Genomic DNA, 19,852 nt, shown 5'->3' on the forward strand with positions numbered 1-19,852 from the left:
AGTTCCCTCATCTGTCAAATAAGGGGGAGTGGACTAGATGGTTGCTAAGGCCTTTCCACTATCCCCTGATCCTAAAAATAGATTAAATCAAGGTTTTCTAAAGCCCAGTCAAGAAAAGGAAAAGGACTGATGTATATAAAAATACTTAGAGAAACTTTCTGTTGTAGAAAAGAAATGAAAACAAAGCAAGGTGTCCACCCACAGGGGAACAGCTAAAGAAAGCTCCCTGTCTGCTGCTTACTGGGATGAGCCTGCACAGAGGAGCCACATTTTGTAGCAAAAGGCCCTGCAGACGTGTGAGCCAGAGGAGGGTCCTAGGGAGGAGGATCAGTGGACACAGATCACAGGATCATAGTGTTAGAGCTGCGGGGGGCCTGCAGAAGTCACTGAGCCTAACCCCTTCCAATAACAGGGCAGAAGGGAAAGAAAGAGAGAGAGAGAGAGAGAGAGAAAGGGTGGGGGGAGGGAGGAAGGGGGAAAGACAGAGAGAGAGGAGAGGGAGAGAGGGGGGAAGGAGGGAGGAGGGGAGAGGAAGAGAGAGAAACAGAGGGGAGTGGGGGGAGAGGGAGGAAGAGGGAAAGGGAGAAAAGGGAAATATGGAGGGCAGAAGGGACAGAGAGAGGGAGAGAGAGGGGAGGAAGGCAGGGGAAGAGGGGAGGAGAAGAGAGAGAGGGAGCAAGAGAAATATAGAGGGCAGAGGCATCCAGCCCTATATTTTCCATTTAATTACCACCTATTTTGTCTGTTCAATGTTTGTTTTTTTAATTGAAAGATAAATTTGAAAAAACTCCAGACACAAAGATAATAATGATGGCATTCATGAAGTGCTTTAAGTTTTGCAACGCACTTTCCACAAGTTAACTTATTTGATCTTCACAACCCCATTTTACAGATGAGGAAATAGGCTGATAAGGGTTAAGTGACTTCCCAGTGTCTGAAGTAAGATTCAAACTGGGATCTCACTGACCCCAGGTCTCAAACTCAACACCTAACTGCCTAATGTACGTTGTGGGAAAAAAGAAGTCGCTACATCTGTGAACATAACGGTGCTCTTCCATTTAAAAGATGCACACGGGGGGTGTCCAGTTGGCCTGTTGGGTGGTGGCACTGCTCAGACAGATCCCGGGACGTCACTGAGAGCCCCAACCTTTAGGGACGTGACCTCCTTACTAGCCTATGACAAACCAGAGGCCAGAAACGTGTACAGGACAGGGGGCTCTGGGTGGTGAGACACTAAGAAAAAAGACATGGGAGTAAGATGGACTCACTCATCGATTTCCAGCAACCTAGAATTAGGGCTTTACAGAGGCCTCCTTTACACGAAGGTTAGCCAGTCTATGAAATTCTTTCATCCAGGAGCACCGTGGTAAAGGCTGGTAATGACCAGTCCTGAGAAAGGCTGAGGCTAGAAGATCCTTGTCTTCGTATTGCCAGGACTGAACAGAGCCTGACACATAGGCGTTCGACAAACATTTGTTGAATGGACGAGAAATACCCATTTGCGTGCATATGGAATTGGAAATTTATTACTTTGCCATCTCATAAACCATTTCTCAGTGGAACTAGAGGCAGGTAGCTGGTGCAGTAGATAGGCCACTGGCCTGCAGTCAGGAGGCCTGAGCTCAAATCCAGCCTCAGCCACTTACTAGCTATATGGTTTTGGGCAAGTGGCTTAATCTGTCTGCCTCAGTTTCCCCATCCACGAAACAGGAGTAATAATAGCACCTAGCTCCCAGGGCTGTGAGGATTAAATGAGAAAATATAAAGTGTTTAGCACTGTGTCTAGCACATGGTAAACAGCACATAAATGCTAGATATTATGAACTATATAGACTAGTGGAGGAATGAAGAACGATGCCCATTTCTGATGCTCCTGGATTATTTTTTACATTCTGTAGGAAGCTGTTCCTCCCAAGATTATGGTATTTATTACTGGGAGTGTCAGATATTTATCTAGCCCCTCCATTTCGTGGACTGCCCAAGGCTGGACAGGTATGAAATGATAGCATCTGTACTCCGGCCAACCTCCCTCAGGCTTTCTACACCACGTTAACTGTAACTCCTTTAAACTGAAAGCAAGAATTTGCCACCAGCAAGAAACAGCTACAGGGAATACAGTATCTGAGTGTGATTAAGGGATTTCTGGGGCAGCTGGGTGGTGTAGGGCATAGAGCGCTGGGCAGGGAGTCAGGAAGATCTGAGTTCAAATCCAGCCTCAGATACTCACTAGCTGTGTAATTCTGGGCAAGTCACTTAGCCCTTTTTGCCTCAGTTTCCTCATCTGGAGAAGGAAATGGCAAGCTACTCTAGTATCTTTGCCAAGAAAACCCCCAATGGGGTCACAAAGGGTAGGACATGGCTGAAAAAGTGACCAGCCCACTGGGTGAATCTGGCAGTTGTGGCTAAACACAAGGACTCCCCTTCTATCTTGCCTGGCCATAGCTATCCAAATAACGTGCCAAGCCATGCCAAGAAGGGTTCTTGCCGTGGTAAGATTAGTGCCACACTTTAACACAACAGAAAAATTAAAAGGGTAGGATGTTTTGGACAGATGACCATGTAATCTGAGCAGCTTTCTTTCCCCGTTTATTTGCTCTCTAGTTGAGAGGAGCTCCTGACTCTCACTAGAGGCCACTCTAAGCCTGTCAGGCCTTCAGGTCACCAGCAATCTTAAAGTAAGTACTGATAACAGGGAAGCCACTGGGAAGAAAATGGCTGTGGGGAATGAAATGACTCCCCCAGTTTAAAGCTGGGCAGGCAGCAGAGCTTCCTCCAAAGGAAAACCAAACAAAAAGGAAATTATTTGGGAAGCTGCTAAAGAGCCAGGATAATGCCTAGAATGTGGACAAGAAATGCAGCTGGGTGGGCTTAAAAGGAGTGAATCCTGAAGAGACTCTATTGGCGCATTCAGAACACAGATCTAGGCGAGACTAGGGCAATTGATGTGAACAGAGGAGGGCTGAGAAACGGTCAACTTAGGCAGGTTCAGATAAACCTAGAGCGTGAGAGAGGGAATGCTCCCAGGGTCTTCTCACTCCAACCCTCCGGTCCCTTCCTTTAACAAGTTAGGTCCTCCCAGAATCTCCATTCTAGGAGACATGCACAGGCCATCCATCCATCTCCACTCCCTTGCATTCCTCTCCTGGCCCCACTTCTTTTTCCACCACGTGTGGGCATGTCTCACCTCGAGCCCCACTGCCCCTTCTTGCTCCCACTTCCCTTTTCAAGTTCCAAGGGGTTGTCTGGCTTCTTGACTACAGTGATGACCCACCCTCTCCTTCACAGTCATTTTAAGCAAGACTTTTTCGCTGTGCCCAATATTTCTCAAAGAATTCTCAATGTAAAGGGAATGACTAAAAAGTGAACCTGTGCAACATGTCAGAGGCCTATTTTAGCTGGGATGAGCGTCAAATGACTAGACCCTCACGACTGAGATGGGAATGGCCTACCTTTGGTCCTGGGACCATGGACAGTGACCACCTCTCCACTTCTTTCCTCATCAGTAAAACATACAAAATACAGGCAGTGCCCACTAGAAAGGGTTCCTGTCAGGCTCAACTGGGAACATGTGTGGAGCGATTTGCAAATTTAAAATACTATATGTCAGAGTGTCTCTTTCAGCTCTAAATCCTATGGTACCAATGAAAATATACACTTTTTAGGACCTTATAAAGATGACTGCTACCTCAAATTTTAGGTGTGGAGAATTTAATTTTGTCCATTTGGCGTTCAGAGAGGAAATCTGAAGTCTGAGAACTACCAGCAACTAGCCAAACAGCATACAATAAATCCAAAAGCTTCATTTCTGGGACAGTTTTTAGGCTGAATCAAAGAAAAGGCCAAGCTCAAGAGGAAAATGTGCAGGAAGACCTGGCTTGCGTCTCCCATGCCCTGTGTCCTCTGAGTTCGTGAGTACCACAAGGATTCAGTGTTGGATCAAGGGCTTCCTTAGCGTGTCTGCTTTGGTACACAGTAGGATCTGAATGACTTCATTGTATATTCATAGATCACTTTCTGGTGCCATTTTCTTCCTCCTCCCTACCTCCCCACCTTTTGTCGAGTCTGGATCTTCTGTCTCACCCAGGCAAAAAGGGCAGAGACCAGTGAAGGGCCCAAACCCACTGCTATTGAACCTAACAGCTTTGCCCTTTTCCTGTTTACAATCGAGGCCTGTCTGCCCATCCTGAGGCAGCCTGGTGGCCCCCTGCTCTTAAGTGCCCACCATTCTGATACCAGACTTTGTACAGTCACCCAATCATTTCGGTCCTATTGTACCTTAGCACTTCCAAGCTCATGTGATCTCCCAGCCTCAGCCTCTCCAGCTGTAGGAATCATGGGCATGCCCTCTATCCCCGGAAAGACTTTTCACATACTTTCTTCCATATGATCCACAGCAGCCCCATGAAGTAGGCAGAAAACAGAACCCTAGCAAGAGCTGGTGAATCAGAACTAGAAGCTGGGTTCCCAAACTCCTGTCTTTTGTGCTATGTGGCAGCACTCTGATGCATAAGAAATGGCATGGGCTCGATCTGGACCTCAATCAGACTGTCCCCCACACAATAGGTACCATCAATCCAAATCGGAGTCTTGTCCCTATGCCATGTCAAAGGGAATCAAGTCTGAATGCTCTCCAGAAATGTCCCATAGGGTAGAACTCCCAATTCCATGCCCTCCACTGAAATCTGAGCTGGGCCTCGCTGTGCTTTGCTCTTATCTCCCATCATGCTGCCTTACCTGCGTATACCCCATTGCAGAGGAGGAGAATACTGGCTCTTCCAAGGCCAGGGCCCTTTCCTTTCTGGCTTTGTATTCTGCCAGCACCTGGAACTGGACCCTTTCCACAGAAAGGGCTTAATAAATATGTTCATTGGCTGAATGGGTGTCAGAAATAGAGTTTAGAAATAGAGTTTTAGAAAATAAGTTTAATAATAGAGTTTAGAAATAGAGTTTTAGAAAAAAAGTTTACAAATAAAACTTTTTTTAACAGTGGCACTGGCTGAAAGGCCCCCAGAGCCAGCCTGGCCTCTGTGGTCATGTGCAGGGTCCACACCTCTACACTGGCAGTGGCATTAGGACAAAGGCTATAGGCACGATTTCACCTTGATAATTGAGATAGACCTAATCCTACCAGCTGACCTTGTGTCAACTTTACCCACATCAGGGAGTGTGCTCTACAGACTCCCCAATAATCTCAGCTGGGGGTATGGGATGGGCTTGGGGCAGGTTGTCTGTGAGCTTCACTGAGGTCCAGAGAAAAAGTACGAGGGTGTGGTGCTCATCTTGGAAAGAGAACAGGCGAGGAGGCTGTGTGGACAGTTGCCTGAGAGGAGCTACAAATGTGTGGTCTGTGCCACCACCCATATTGTGGGGCTTGGGAACACAGCAAGCGGCTCGCCACACAGGAAGGGTTCTATCTCACATCCCACAGGAGCCAAGACCCTGCCTTCTCCTCATGTTCCTCTGTATGGAAAAGGGCAGACAGTGGGAAGAAGACAGGAGTTTCCCAACCCAACACCATCAGAAAACAAAGATGACACAAATTCTTCTCAAACAGTTTAATAGCAAATAAACAAAGGAAGGTACCACACTTGGCAGATACAAAATGACTTTTTGTCCGTGTGTCTGTGCAATTAAAACAGGTTTAGGTTCCCCATTGGGACAAAAGGAAAAACACACAAAGGAAGGAAATTTCCTTTTTAACACATACTCGCTTGTTCCAAACTTATAACAATCTTTTCATCTTTAAACCCACTACACAAACTCTGCGACCAGGCCAGAAAAGCGACCAGGGCTCTTCTTGCTGCTGCTGCTTTTTTTTTTTTGTTTTGTTTTTTTTTTAACGATTAAAGTAAAATCCATAATTTTCTACAGAGTACAACACAATTTCACACAAAAGAGACGGTTTCTTTTGCAAATCAAAACAGGGGAAAGAAAGGAAAAGCTTGAACAAGGTCAAGGGGAAAGCATGTCTACAACTGAATCACGACTTCGAGTTGATTGAACCCCTTTGCTGCTGCAGAACAGACTGTACGTTTGGTCATAGTGGCAAGTTTTTTCTCTTCACATTGTGAAATCACTTTACATTGTTTTCTAGTAGAAAAGGCAAAAAACTGTACAAAACCCCTAGTGTTTAAATACAACGTTTGTACCAATAAAAAACTCACACAGGTTTGTCTCCAAAATGGAAAGTTTCTTTTTTTTTTTCTTTTTAAATTATTCACAAAAAGCAGCTGGAAATCAGAAAGGCAGCTGCCGTTCCCAGGGTCTCAAATCCATTAAAACCACCACAGAACAACTAAAACAATCAAAGAGAGGATAAGAAAGGAAAGGAAAATAACATCCAACGTTTGGCATTTTAGTTTTATCCACAGGTTTCCCCAGAGCTCCTTTTGGAATCAAAAGCAAAACAGATTGGCAAAACACAGATTCTCTGGATACAGGCGGGGAGGGGGCAGGATCTCACTCGGGCCTTCTGCCTCCAAAGTCTCTCTATGCAGTCAGACTGTGGTGCTCACAGCCTGAGGAGCAGGGGCTTCTGGCCTTTTTCCATGCAAACCCCCTTCTGCCTGCCCACATCTCCCCTTCATGCTTCCTACAAGGTAGCATTATCCAAGATGCCGACCCCCAGAACTGAAATACTGCCAGGATTTGCTCCTTCAGGCCTTTCTAGCAGCACCTAATACTTTCTTCTAGGCCTTTTGGTATCTCTCACCCTAGTCCTGGAGAATCAGGACACTCCCTCTGCCTTAGCCCCCAGAAGCTTCCGGCATGTCTGGGTGCCATCCTTAAGCTCCCTCCTTTCTATAATTCTATCTTCCATCAACTGGTCACTCTTCAATCCTTCTCTTTACCCTTCCACTTCCTAACGACCAGACCTCACTTCTATGCAATTTAACTTTTTAGTGAAGTGGGATGTCCAATGAATCCCAGGAGACTGGGGAAAGCAGCCCCATGAAGGGCAGGCAGGACAGCTGCTGGCTCTTCCTCCGAGGGAGAAGAGACGTGGAGTGCAGGAAGAGCCAGGGCAGTGCCCGAGGTCTGTAAACAGCAGGGAGACTGGTGTTGTGCTTGTCACCTAGGTAAAGAGCTGGTACTTGGATTGCCAGAATGGTTACAGGCTCTTTCCAAAATAGGGTCAAGAAATCGAACCTTTCCTTGGAGGCTTAATGGGGCTCATTATTTCTCAGAGGATCAGGAAGTCAATGAAAGGCACAAACTTCCTAAGGAGGTCTCTGTACGAGGGGATTTTTCAGAGTAACATTGCTGTAAGTGTTCCCACCCACAGCCACCTTCTAAGATCCCATCTCTTCTCCCCTTTCCATATATCCTTAGGTCTCCCAATATACTCAAATTTCTACCTGACCAGTGTGCAACCAGCCTCCCAGAAGCTCCCTCCCAGGCCTGGAGGCCAAACCGGGAGACAGTCCAAGAGCACAGGCAAGCAATCTTACAGGCAACCGAGGAGAAATTTGCCACATCAAAAATAAAAACAATCCAGAAAAAAAAATCAACCCCACAACAATTTGAAACAGCTTCTTTGAAACCCTTTAAATCAGTCAGTTTTTGCACAAACTATAGAAAACAGAGAGGTGAAGGTGATATATACGAAGGTGTGAAGAAAACAGCAGGAAACATGCAAAACGTGGGTTTTCTGGGCATTATCTGAGTTGGAAAGGAAAACCAAAGCATCACATTTTGCTGAGGAGATTGTAGAAACAAGCATGGGGAGTTAATGAAACAGGACAGCATCAATGTGAATCCAAAGGTTCACCAAAGATGGAGGTGCAGAACTACGGGGGAGGACAAAGAAAAGGTACAGGGAGGCCAGAAGGCTGCCTGCTATCAAAACAGAAAAGGAGTTCAAGTGTTTTCTGCAGTTAAGAACTCAAGGAAAAAAAAAATACATGCTGTCTCCTCAAGCCCCAGAAACTAGATCAGCAAAATGTGCTCAGGAGCCTCAAAGGTTTAGTGACGTCTTTTATTTCATTGTTTGCTTCAAAGTTTTGCTTTAAAACTAAGCACACAGAAAAACAAAGCCTAGAAACGGACTGGCTGTGTGTTCACAGAAATACAAACACCACACGGCATGTGCTAGTAGGGCTGCTCTGAAGACAATTACAAAGAATTGGAATCACAAAATCAAGTGGTTATCTTATGAAGTTCTAGAAAAATAGATTTTTTTATATTCAAATGCAAGTTTAAATATTTCCCCTTCAGCAGTCGTTCTAGCAAAACCAATTTGGCAGCACAAAAAAATTTAAAGAAAAACAAAGAAAGAAACAAACATAATAAAAAATACACATCAGCATCAAAGGTCAACACAAGGTCAAAGGTGAGAGTTCAAGCATCAGAGAAGCTGAAGAGACAAGGATTTGGACGATGTACTTGACGCCACATCGACATGCTTTAGGCACAACGATGAACAAACGGCAGGAATCTAGAAAAAAACAAACCAGAAAGAGGGAGACCCACTGAGTTACACAGAGCAATACGTCCAAACAAAGAGAGAGAAAACAGGGACACTCAATGTGTATACAGCCCTGAAACAAGGAGGCCTTCTGGGGGAGGCAAGTGACAAGGAACTTTTGCACATGCTAACGATGGACACAGGGGAAAGTCAAAGTACACGGAGGACACCAAGAAGACATCAGACTGCCAGGGGCAAAACAGAAACCAAGGCCTGGATTTCCTTTGACATTTCTCGGTAGACTCTACCTGACCCACTGCAGCCCGGCCCCGCCTTGAGACAACGTCATTCGAGCCCCAGAACAAGCTGGAGGTGTCCTGGCAAGGAGCGCCCTGACAGCTGGATGCTGGGAATGCTCATGAGCCCTCTTCCTGAAGTGCTCTGTTTGGGAAATCCAAGCTCTCAGCTTCCCTTTGGGCCTGGCCCAATCTTAGGGAGGTTGGAGGTCTGGCTGCTTCCAAGACAAACTGACTTCATGATGTAACTGAGAAAGAGATTACAGCAGACGACACAATGGGAGTGAAAGGACCACTTAAGACTTGACTGCAACTTCTTGCTTGGCCCTGGGCCGAGCCCTTCCGCGCCAACACAGAGCAGCTTTTCTGTAAAACCCATTTCTGGCCTGAGGAGAGAGCTGTGCTCCAGGCTGGTTAATAGCAGCGTCGCTGCGCCTGACTGGGGGACAAAGGAGAGCCAAGGGTACAGCTCAGAGAGCTGTGGGCCTCAGCCTCTAGCCGCCTCACACCCTGGTCTTACCTCTGCAAAGGAGCAGAGCCCCTCAACACAGGCTTGTGACCAGACACAGTTCCCAGCACTGAAAAGGGGACTGTATCTGTCTTTGGGGTGTCTCAGATCACAAGAGGCTGGCCCCATGAGGCTGGGTGCTGGTACCAGAAACACTGGGGGAGAAGGGCAAATGAGCCCTTGTGGCAAGAAGGCTTTGCAGGGTGGTGGCAAAGGAGGGAAAAAGAGGGAAGTTGTGTTAAGTGTAGTGCTCTGTGGAGCACAGGTCTCTCCTCTACCAAGTCACAGCATCAATCCTTTCCCCCTTGGGCGGGCTAGTCAGGCTGCAAATGGGCCACTGAAAGTCAGTAGTTTCAATAGTACACAGCATCCTGTGTGTGTGTAAAACAATCACATTCTGGATTCTACAAAATCCTGGCCTTTTCCAGAGATATAATTTAGTTAATAAATATTCTCCACCCTGGAGCTGTATAAAACTTCTATAAAAATAGAAATGACATTCTCGGTTCCAGCAGGTAGGGATTCAGAACAGTGCCTCCCAACCTCATGTTTTTTTCTCTTTTTATTATTTTTTTTCTTTATTAAAAAAAATCCCACCATGAACCTGGAAGCCTTTGGAACAGTTTTCTCCTCTGAAAACCAGGACACATTTCTCCCAGTGCACAGAATTCAAGTTTACATGGTTCAGCCTAAGAGGTGTACAATACGTGCTTCCCTAGAGGACACAAACCCACATCATCACTTGGAGAAGGTAGCAGGTATTCGCCCATTAATGGAACAAATCCACCCACTATGTGGAAAACAGCAAGACTAACTTCTCACCAGCCATCTCTACAGCCAACATGGAACACAGAAGGCCCCCACCTGACTTCCTGCTGATAATGGATACTATGGTTCAAGGCTAGTACTTCTGAAGGTTAAGAATCCAGGGTCGCAGTCCCAAGAGCAGGCCAACATTCACCCCGAGTGGTAACACATGTGCCCCTGCAAGGCATGCTTTCTGAAGAGTGTTTCCTTTCTCAGGCTCAGCTAACCATCAAACTTTGTGGAGAAGAGGCAGAACCTGGGGCTGCTCAGTTAGCCCAGGGAAGGAATGAGATGGGGCGAGAGGCAGCTCAGATGCTAACTTGAACAGGGTCAGCACAAAGGACATGAAATGGACAAGATAAAAATTGAGGTAAATGAAATGAATACTATGTAGAGTGTGTAAACGTTCTGCCACCAATGAAGGTGGGCTGTTGGTGGTTTAAGCAAGGACCCACAATGGCTCCTCAGAAATGTCCAAGACCTGGGTCTGGCTGCCACCAACATCCATGGAAACACTATGGAAAATCTGACCCTGTGTGAATGCAGACTTCTCATTCTTCTTAAATACTAAGTACTGGCCCTGGTCAGAAGCAGGACACCAGGCTGCAGGGACCAGCTGTCTGCTCTGGTGCACTGGGAAGGGGACACCAAACAGTTACAGCCAATGATTTACTATGGCCAGGTTAGATAAGCTGCTTTTGGCCAGCCACCCTTTCAGCTAGAAATTGGCCTCAGTGAATAGTTAGGATAAGACAGAAGAAGATTCTCTTTTTTCAAAAATTCAGTGGACAGAATTATGAAAATATCAGGTGGCCGGCCCACTTTAGTCTAGCCCCTTCCTTACTGAAGCTTGGACACTTTTTAGCGTGTTACAAAGGAGGGGCCATAGAATGGCTGTTGTTAAGCCTGCTCCTGTCTAGCAAGGGCACTAGGCATCCGCATCTACTTCAATACATCCAAATGCTATGAAAGCTGCTAACTGATAATGTCGGCTTCTCTGGTGCATACTTCTAGCTAATTTAGCAGGTGCTTTATTCCCAGAATCTTGCTAGCTCTTTTTGCAAAGAGGGGCAAAAAACCAAGGACAGGTATCCTAAATATAGATGGCAAGAATCTCTGAAGCTGTTTTTGTTTTGTTTTGCTCTAAGCAGCTGAAAACAATCATCCTGCAGACAGCCTCTGAGAGGAGGAGCTCTGGGAACCTTTGCTCCAAAAGGCCATTTGGGGTCAGTTCCATCATCCCTGCCTCCCCATGCTTGTCCCCAGAGCAATCTGTTCTTGCTCTCTGGAGCTTCTTCCCATCTTCCCTCCCACCCCAAGGCGGTCTGGTGTTGGTCCTTCTCAACACACACTGTTTACAAACACAGCAAACTTTAAATAAAGAAAAAAAATCTCCGCGATATGGCACCTAAACTCCAAAGTAAAACACTGGAAACCAAACAAAGCACAAACTCGTCCTCCGCACGAAGCTGAACTCCCACAGGAGGCAGCAGCCGAGTCTTCAGGGCAAGAGGTGCCAGCGAGAGTGGCGGGGTCAGGGTCCAGGGCTGCCAACATGCAGCCTTTGGGCTTCGAATCACTAAGGGCGGGCGCTCCTTCCCCCACTTACCAGAAGACCCTCTCACTCCAGTCCCAGAGGGGAGAATGCTCAGTAGGGCTTGCTGTCATTCTTGGAGCGTTTGAGCTGCACTTTCAGTCGTTTCATGCCAATCTGAAAGCCGTTCATTGATTGGATGGCAGCCTGCGCTGAAACAGGATTGTCATAGCTTACAAACCCTGTGGATAAGATAACAAACCATCGTGACGGGGTGAAGAGGAGGCGGGCAAGTGGTGACCCCAATACCTCCCCCCACCCCCGTCCATGTCACTCTGTGGCTCTTTCAAGGTCTGTACCTTTAGAAGCTACAACAAGAACCTGGGCAGTGACGGCTCACTGCACAAAGCCACCCCTGGCCAGGTCCCTCACCTCCAATGCCACAGAAAGAGAAGCCAACATACCAAAACACTTGCTCAGGTTTGTCTGCTTGTCGATGAAAACCTTGGCAGAAACAACATTTCCAAAAGGCATGAACATCTGTAGCAGGTCCTGATCTCCAAACTCCTGGGGCAGGTGGTAGATAAACAGGTTGGCTCCCTCTGGACCTTCAAAATACCCACTGATTAGATACATAGGTCAGGGCAGCTCCACATCCCAGCAAGTAGAGTCTGCAGAACTTGTAGCGAACTGAGTCTTCTGCTCCTTTGGACCATCTGTTCACCAGCTGAGGTTTGTCCTTTCCCTGAGGAAGGGGTCTCTGTCTCCTAGTTCTGTTGTCTCTCCCACCGCATTACTTACTCTACACTGAACATTGCCTAGAGTAAGTAACTAGACTAGACACTGAATAGATCTCTAAGGGACAGGCAATAATAGGTGAGTCAATGGAATGTTGGTCACCTAAAAGGTCAGTCTTGACTGCTTAGGCAAGAGACAACAGACTACAAGCACTCAGTTCTCTAGGGCAATGGACTACAGCCCAGGCTTCCATTTCACTTACAAAACCTCTATAGTCCAACATAAACAACCACTTGTAAGTTATTGTGAAAAAATTCCAACTTCTTAAAGAACTTGGGGTTTGAAAAGGGGAGCAGAAAGACTATGATTAGTATCACAGAATACCTGATGCAGGCCGACTCAAATGTAGAACTTATTTCTGGATGGCATGAGTGGTCTCACCCACAAAAACATCTTGTTTCATACTGCCTGAAATTCTACACAACTCAGAGACCTAGGGGGCTATCAACTAATTATACAGGAAGACTGTTTGCCTTCCAATGAGTCCCACTTTCCTAATCATTTAAGAAAAAAAGAGTTTGTTGTTGTTTTGAGGGGATATGTAGCTAACAATAGTTTATGTACTATATCTTAATTTATTAGTTAACATAAATGCAAAATCATTATTGTTTCCGAATGCACATGTGACCTAAGAACTGGAGAGAGGCCTGTGCAGAATGCCTCTGGCCCTTTAAGGGCCCAAAGAGTCTATCAAACTGAGCAGATGAATTCAGGGAAAGAAGTATAAGAGGGGAGGACTGGCAATGCAAGCATGTGGGCAATGGGGGTGGAGGGGCGGACACTGAGAAGTGACCCAAGTGAGACACTCCAGTAGGGAGGGAACAGGGGAGAGGACAGCATGCACTGTCCCTAGAGATTAGGTTCTTATTTTGGTATATTTAATGCTTTTGTTTATTAACAAGATGAGTCAATATCACAAAGAGACATTCATCCATTTTGGCATGATATATATCCTTGAGCAGCCATGGATACCTAGTTGATGCTGCACTGAATTGGGAACTGTAAATTAGGGCAGAAGAGGATAGGAGTTTGGGACCATCATGAACCTTACCGGATAAGAAATATCTGCAGGAGAGAGCCTTAGGAAGAAATAGGTCAAAGGATACTAACAGATGTTTAAATATTTGCATTTACATCTCCAACACATGGTATGCTGGAGGCATCTAATAAATATTTGACTGACTGAAAGGAGAGAAGGGTATAGAAAGGAGAAGGAAAGAATTTTTTTTGGCCTATTTTACAATTTTGCCCAAGGCTGGTTCTTTCCTCAAGAAAGGGGAAAAATACCCTTCCTTCAAGTCCATCCTGTACCACTCTAGCACAGAGAAATTGGGCTAGTACTATCAGTATAACAGTGAAACTTATGGGTTAAAATAGAAATCTATAATCTCCTCTGAGCTGACCTGGCGACCTAACATTAGATTGTTACCATAAGAAAACATGCTTCACGTTGTAAGTAACTGATTTACAGATGAATTTTGGGAACATTGCCTGCTTATTAATAAGTGGGTCTTGCCTATACTGCAGGAAAAATCGGCAAATTCAGTGTCAGGTACCTTCCCTGACTGCTGTTGTTTTACGACACGCTTGCATCTTCGGTAATTATAACATTTAAACAATGCCAACTCTCACTGGGTTACAAAAACACAATCCAATGTGAACACTAAATGCTAGAAAAAGTCCTTGTTCCCATAGGCAATATCTAAGTGACAACTCGCATATTATTAAGACGGGCCTCCTAAACTCAATAAAACTTATATCAAGGCTCAGTTTTTGTACTTCATCAATATTTCTTCATATTACCAGACCAATTCACTCCCTTGCTCTTTTCTTAACTCATCACATCCTGGTTTCTCTACTCTTAAAAAAATTGAATTCATATTGAAAACTTTAAATCTGAAGTAGAGAACCTGCAAGGTGACACAGTTAAAAGGAATACACAGTCATAAATAACACTGCAGAAATAACCTTCTAATAAGAGTGGACTTCTAAGATCTTCATCTGGTTTTAGACAAGGCCGCAAAAAATTTTATCTGTTTCTTCATCAGAGAAATGAGCCAATTTCGGGAGGTTCAGCATTAAAGATCAAAATGTTAGAAATAAGATAAATTCTGACTTGTTCAAGGATCAAGAATATTAAACAAGCAAACCACTGCCATCCCTGAAGGCTGGTTAGTCTGCCCAGAGTTTAAGAGCCCATGACAAGGCTGCACATTGGCCACAGTGATCCTGGTCCTCCTCTCCCCAGATAGTTCATTGTGGTATGGAGGTAACTTTAGATTCTTGAAGGCTATGCCAGCTCAGTACAAACTCCCAGAGCTTCAACTGTAGTTTTAGTGACAGACCATACGTCTATTATCTCAGAAGTAGTCTAGCTATAGAGAAAGAGAACCATTTTTAAAAAAGTGACCACCGCTGATGAATCTTTCCAAGAAAGCATCCCTCAAATGAGGTATGGAACAGCTACCTCTATCAGGACAGGGAGACTCCATGCCAGTGAAATCCTAGACCTCTGAAGGATGACACCATGCCATTCTTTGTCCTCTGCCTCCTCTTCTTCACCTCCCACTCCCACTCCCCATCATTATCCCTAAAATCTTGAGTTAAGCCTACCTTCCTTCTGACTTCCTGCAGCACCGATATTCTGTTGTGTCAACAGGTTCTGGTTGTAGAGTGTTGGGAGTGCAGCGGCAGCGTACTGCTGGATCCCAGAGTAGGCCTGTGTGAGTGCCTCCATCGTGCTTCCAGTGCCATTAGAAAGACCACCACTGCCCAGGCCACCATTTAAGGCAGCCATCCCTGTATGCAGGAAACAACAGCGGTACTGGGGAGAAAGCACTCCCCTGGTTTCCCAAGGAAAGAGTTCATCATTCTTCTTTGAAACCTGGCTAAGTTATGAAATGGACAGCCCCTCGAAGGACTAACTCCTGTATAAAGAGAACTATGCAGGTAAATATTTAACCACCAGCTCTCTGTGGGGAGAAAGATTTGTGCACAGCACCACACTTTTATGTCTACTCTGCATTATTGACATTTCCTTAATGACTTTTTATAATTAACATTTTATTTTCCTCAGTTACAAGTAAAAGCAATTTTTAACATTCATTTTTAAAACTTGAGTTCCCACTAATTCATTCTTGGTGGAGCTGTGAGCTGATTCAACCATTCTGGAGAACAATTTAGAATTATGCCCAAAAGGCTAAAAAATGTACATACCCTTTGACCCAGCAATATTGCTTCTAGGGATGTATCCCAAAAAGATCATAAAAATGGGAAAGGACCCACATGCACAAAAATATTCGTAGCAGCTCTTTTTGTGGTGGCCAAGAACTGGAAACTGAGGGGATGCCCATCAATTGGGGAATGGCCGAACAAGTTGTGGTATATGAATGTAATAGAATACTATTGTGCTACAAGAAATGATGAGCAGGCAGATGTCAGAAAAACCTGGAAAGACTTATATGAACTGATGCTAAGTGAAGTGAGCAGAACTATTGTACACAGTAACAGCCACAGTGTGCAAGGACTGATTTTGATGGACTTGGCCCTTCTCAGCAATGCAAGGACCTAAAACTTTCCAAGGAATTTATGATGGAAAATGCTACCCACATCCAAAGAAAGAAATATGGAGTCGGAATGCAGAGCAAAGAAGACTCTTTTCCCTTTCGTTTGGTTTTCTTTCTCATGGTTTCTCCCATTCGTTATAATTCTTCTATGCAACATGACTACTGTGAAAATATATTTAATAGAATGTATGTGTAGAGCCCATATTGGATTGCATGCTGTCTCGGGTAGGGAGGGAGGAGTGAGGTGGAGAAAATTTAAAACTTATGGAAGTGAATGTTGAAAACTGAAAATAAATTAAATATAAAAAGTCTTTCCTTCCTCAAATTTCTTATAGCATAGATCAGATTTGTTATTGTGGTTCTTTGGCTTCATCTATTTACTAGACTATAAGCTCCTTAAGGATAGATATCATGTTTTGATTATTTTTGTATTTCTCCCAATAAATACGTCCCTTCCATACAGTAAATACTTGGGAATGCCTAGGTAATATATTTGAATTGAACTCTCCCCAAATATAAAGTATGTCACACAAATGCAATATTTAAGAAAATTTTTTGAGTTTTAAATTCTCTTCCTCCCCGCCCCACCCCGCCCCATTGAAAAGGCAAACAAGTCAGTATGGGTTATACATGTAGAGTCATGCAAAACATATCCCTAATAGTCACTTCATAACTTATCTTAAGTTTAAACCAGCCCCTGATGTGGAAGACCTTGTCTGTCTCTTACCTGCTAAGGAGCCGACATTGAGGCCGGCAGTTGCTCCAGCCAATGTCTGCAGGGCTCCGAGGGAAGCCATTGGATTAACAGAGTTGCTGCTACTGGAGCTTGGTGAGGACCCTGCTATTAAAAATTAAAGACTTAAACAGAGACCATCTCCCATCCACAGTAAGAAAGAATTCTATTTGTAAAGGGAAGTCTAACTACGTAGTTTTTTTTTTTTGGTGTTTTGTTTTAGTGGGGCTTTTTTCCCTGAAGGGGGAAAGGCCAGGCAATTGTGACTTGCCCAAAGTCACACAGTGAGCGTATGTCGAGTGTCTGAGGCCAAATTGGAACTCGGGTGAAACTCACTGTGCCACCTAGCTGCCCCACAATTACACAGTTTTGTCATCTTTTCTACAGTGGCTAGGAAAAAAAAGGAGGAAGCACAAAATGAAATGGGATCTCGAGTTGGAAAAGCCTTGGTGTTTCCAAGGCTTTTGTTGTTAGCCTACTTTTAAAAATGGGATATTAAGAGGCAGCTAGGTGGCGCAGTGAGTAGAGCACTGGCCCTGAAATCAGGAGGACCTGAGTTCAAATTTGACCTCAGACACTTGACACACTTACTAGCTGTGTGACCTTGGGCAAGTCACTTAGCCCCAATTGCCCTGCCTTCTCCCCTGCAAAAAAAGGGATATTAAACAAATTAAAACTGCAAAGTTTCATCTCATAAATGGACTGGAAAAGATAACGAAAATAAAAAATGACAAATATCAAAGAAGATATGGGGTGACAGGCACACTAATGCACTCCTAATTGAACTGTGACTTGGTCCAACTGTTCTGGAAAACAATTTGGAGGTATACTAGAAAAGTGTACAATGTATACCTTTGAGTGCTGATATAACTATGGGACCTCTATTCTAAAGGGGGCAAAGATGGTGAGAACTGTCCTCCATAGTCTCTGCTGGAGAACAGCTAAACAAATCATGGTACATGAAAAGAGTGAAATATCATTACACCATAAAGAAACAACAAACAAGAGTTCAGAGAACTGTGGCAAGAGTTGCATGAAATGATGCACAGTAAAGCAAACAAAGCAATGTTTACAACGACACTGCAATTTAAGGGAAAACAACACTGGGAAATATCAGAACTCTAACTGGTAAAGCAGCTAATTAGAGGACTATGCGAGAAACATGCCTTGCTCTCAACCAGATAAAGAGGCGGCAGAATGAGGCGCATGTGCATTGTCAGACATAGCCACATAGCCAATGAGATTTGTTTTGCTTAACTACATTTCTTTGCAGTAGGGATGAGTAATCTTTGGCTGGGGGGAGGTCTGTGACCATTTAAATGATGTCAATGTGAGAGAGAGAGAGGACAGTAATAAAATATTTTAGAATAAAGGCTGGGCATTGCCGAAGTTTCCATGATGAGGTATTTCCCTCCTGGATGCATAGTACAATGTTAGGGTTAAAAAGGAGCCTAGAAATAACATGAGTCTATAACCCTCATTTTACAGACATGGAAACTCCAGCCCAGCAAAGTCAAGTAAGGAGCCCAAATTGACCTGCTAAGTGAGTGCCAAAGTCAGGATCAGACCTTCTGAGAGAACCTGCCTCTCCTGCAGTGGGCAGCCTTACCTGAACTGGTGAGGACACTGAGAGGACTGCTAGATGTCGTGAGGGCATTGGTACCACTCGGTGTGTTCTGAGCCGCGCTAGCAGCTGCCGCCAACGCAGCCAAATTCTGTAACTGCATTGCATTTAGTCCTGCAAAATTGAAAGCAACATTTCAGACAAAAGATTGCTCCCATCAATGCAAGCAATGATAGCGAAACTGACAGAAGAGTAGCTTTAAGAATCAAAAAGTTTTATGTTGGCTTCATTGTAAAGTTCCAAAGACTTAAACTATGCTTAACATCTTAAAGAAGCACTTTCTGTGTTTTCTCCTTATACCACATTTTGAATCCAACAAGACATAATCTTAGCATAAGAATTAGATGTAGGAGTAGGAAATGAAGGTATATCAGGAAAGAAGGACCAGTTACTGTCTGCAGGTAGCCTGGGATCATTTATGAAGTACAAACTGAGGGCCACTTTACAGAGTTCCTGCTCTTTGGAGGAAGATGCAGGAACAGAAAATGTAAGAAAAATAGATCTTGAAGACAATTCTGAAAGGGTTTTCCCTTCCCCTTTTTCCTTAAAGGTCTATTTTTCACCCTTTAAGATTATATTTAGTTTTGCTGGGGAAATTATTTGTGAGAACATAGACAGCATATACAATGGGTTGATACAAACTAAAAAGAATCAGGGTCAGAAGATCAAAAAGGAAACATTTAAAAATTAAATTTTACTTTTTAATCAGCCAAAAATCATCTTTCTCTCCCTCTTCTACTCACCACCCCCTCACCCCCGGAAAGAAAAGTCCATCATAATCAAGTAAAACAAATCTGCACATTTGCTACATCCCAAAAAAAGGTCTTCTTTTCCCCTCTGTGTCCTTCACCTCTATCAAGAGTTGGGTAGCACGTGTCATCATTAGTCCTCTGGGATCACGTATGGGTCCTAGGTCTTTTGTTGTACACTGTCTTTACAATATTGTTGCCATCATATAAATGGTTCTCCTGGTTCTGTCTACTTTACTCTGTACAAGTTCAGACAGTTTTTCCAGGTTTCTATGAAACTGTCCCTCTTTCGCTTCTTAAAGCACAATGGCATTTCAACACAGGTGTAGACAGACCTAGCTGGTTCAGGCACTCCTTAACTGCTGAGCATCCTCTCAGTTTGATTCTCTGCCAGTACAACAAGAGCTGCTATGAATATTTTTGTATACACTTAAGAGTGTCTCTAGCTGAGGGCTAGTGCCTAACTAAATTTGCACTCCCAATGATTCCCCCCTCTCCCTGCTACCCTTGCCCTCTTGTTTCTCTATTGAATGAAAGAGATTTCTGTAACCAACTGGGTCTCATTTGACAAGTTTAGATGAGAATGGAAGCTCAAGTGTCAGTCACTCCTCTTACCCTGACCTCCTTCTTCATACAGACTTCTATCTGTACATCCCAATTATGTGAGATGATTTCCTATGCTTCTCCCTTTTACCCCCAGCATATTCTGCTTCCCCTCCCTTTCCACAACAGAACTACTCTCAAGCCTAACTGAACTCCGTCTAGGATTCCTCACAATAGGCTTCTGAGGGGACACACTATGATCTCCACATATCAGAATGTAATCAACT

At 44.4% G+C, this 19,852-nt stretch overlaps 1 protein-coding gene across 8 annotated transcripts in view; it reads right to left on the bottom strand.

The window, feature by feature from the left end:
• Positions 1–5,540: 5,540 nt before the first annotated feature.
• The window catches only part of CELF1 (CUGBP Elav-like family member 1), a 61,844-nt gene continuing 47,532 nt past the window's right edge, over positions 5,541–19,852 (bottom strand). For 4 of the 8 annotated variants that reach the window (XM_036764517.1, XM_036764513.1, XM_036764515.1 and 1 more), the window contains exons 9-14: positions 18,259–18,387; positions 16,644–16,754; positions 14,964–15,149; positions 12,017–12,160; positions 11,628–11,794; positions 5,541–8,437 (exon numbers count right to left, since the gene is read on the bottom strand). In XM_036764517.1, coding sequence (XP_036620412.1) covers positions 11,667–11,794; positions 12,017–12,160; positions 14,964–15,149; positions 16,644–16,754; positions 18,259–18,387 — 698 coding nt within the window. In that variant the 3' untranslated portion in view covers positions 5,541–8,437; positions 11,628–11,666. Of the gene's footprint in view, positions 8,438–11,627; positions 11,795–12,016; positions 12,161–14,963; positions 15,150–16,643; positions 16,758–18,258; positions 18,388–19,852 lie in introns of all 8 variants that reach the window. The other 4 variants (XM_036764516.1, XM_036764512.1, XM_036764514.1 and 1 more) reach the window with 1 other exon arrangement.

Source organism: Trichosurus vulpecula, chromosome 6 (genome assembly GCF_011100635.1).
Source record: "Trichosurus vulpecula isolate mTriVul1 chromosome 6, mTriVul1.pri, whole genome shotgun sequence".
NCBI classification, from domain to species: domain Eukaryota; kingdom Metazoa; phylum Chordata; class Mammalia; order Diprotodontia; family Phalangeridae; genus Trichosurus; species Trichosurus vulpecula.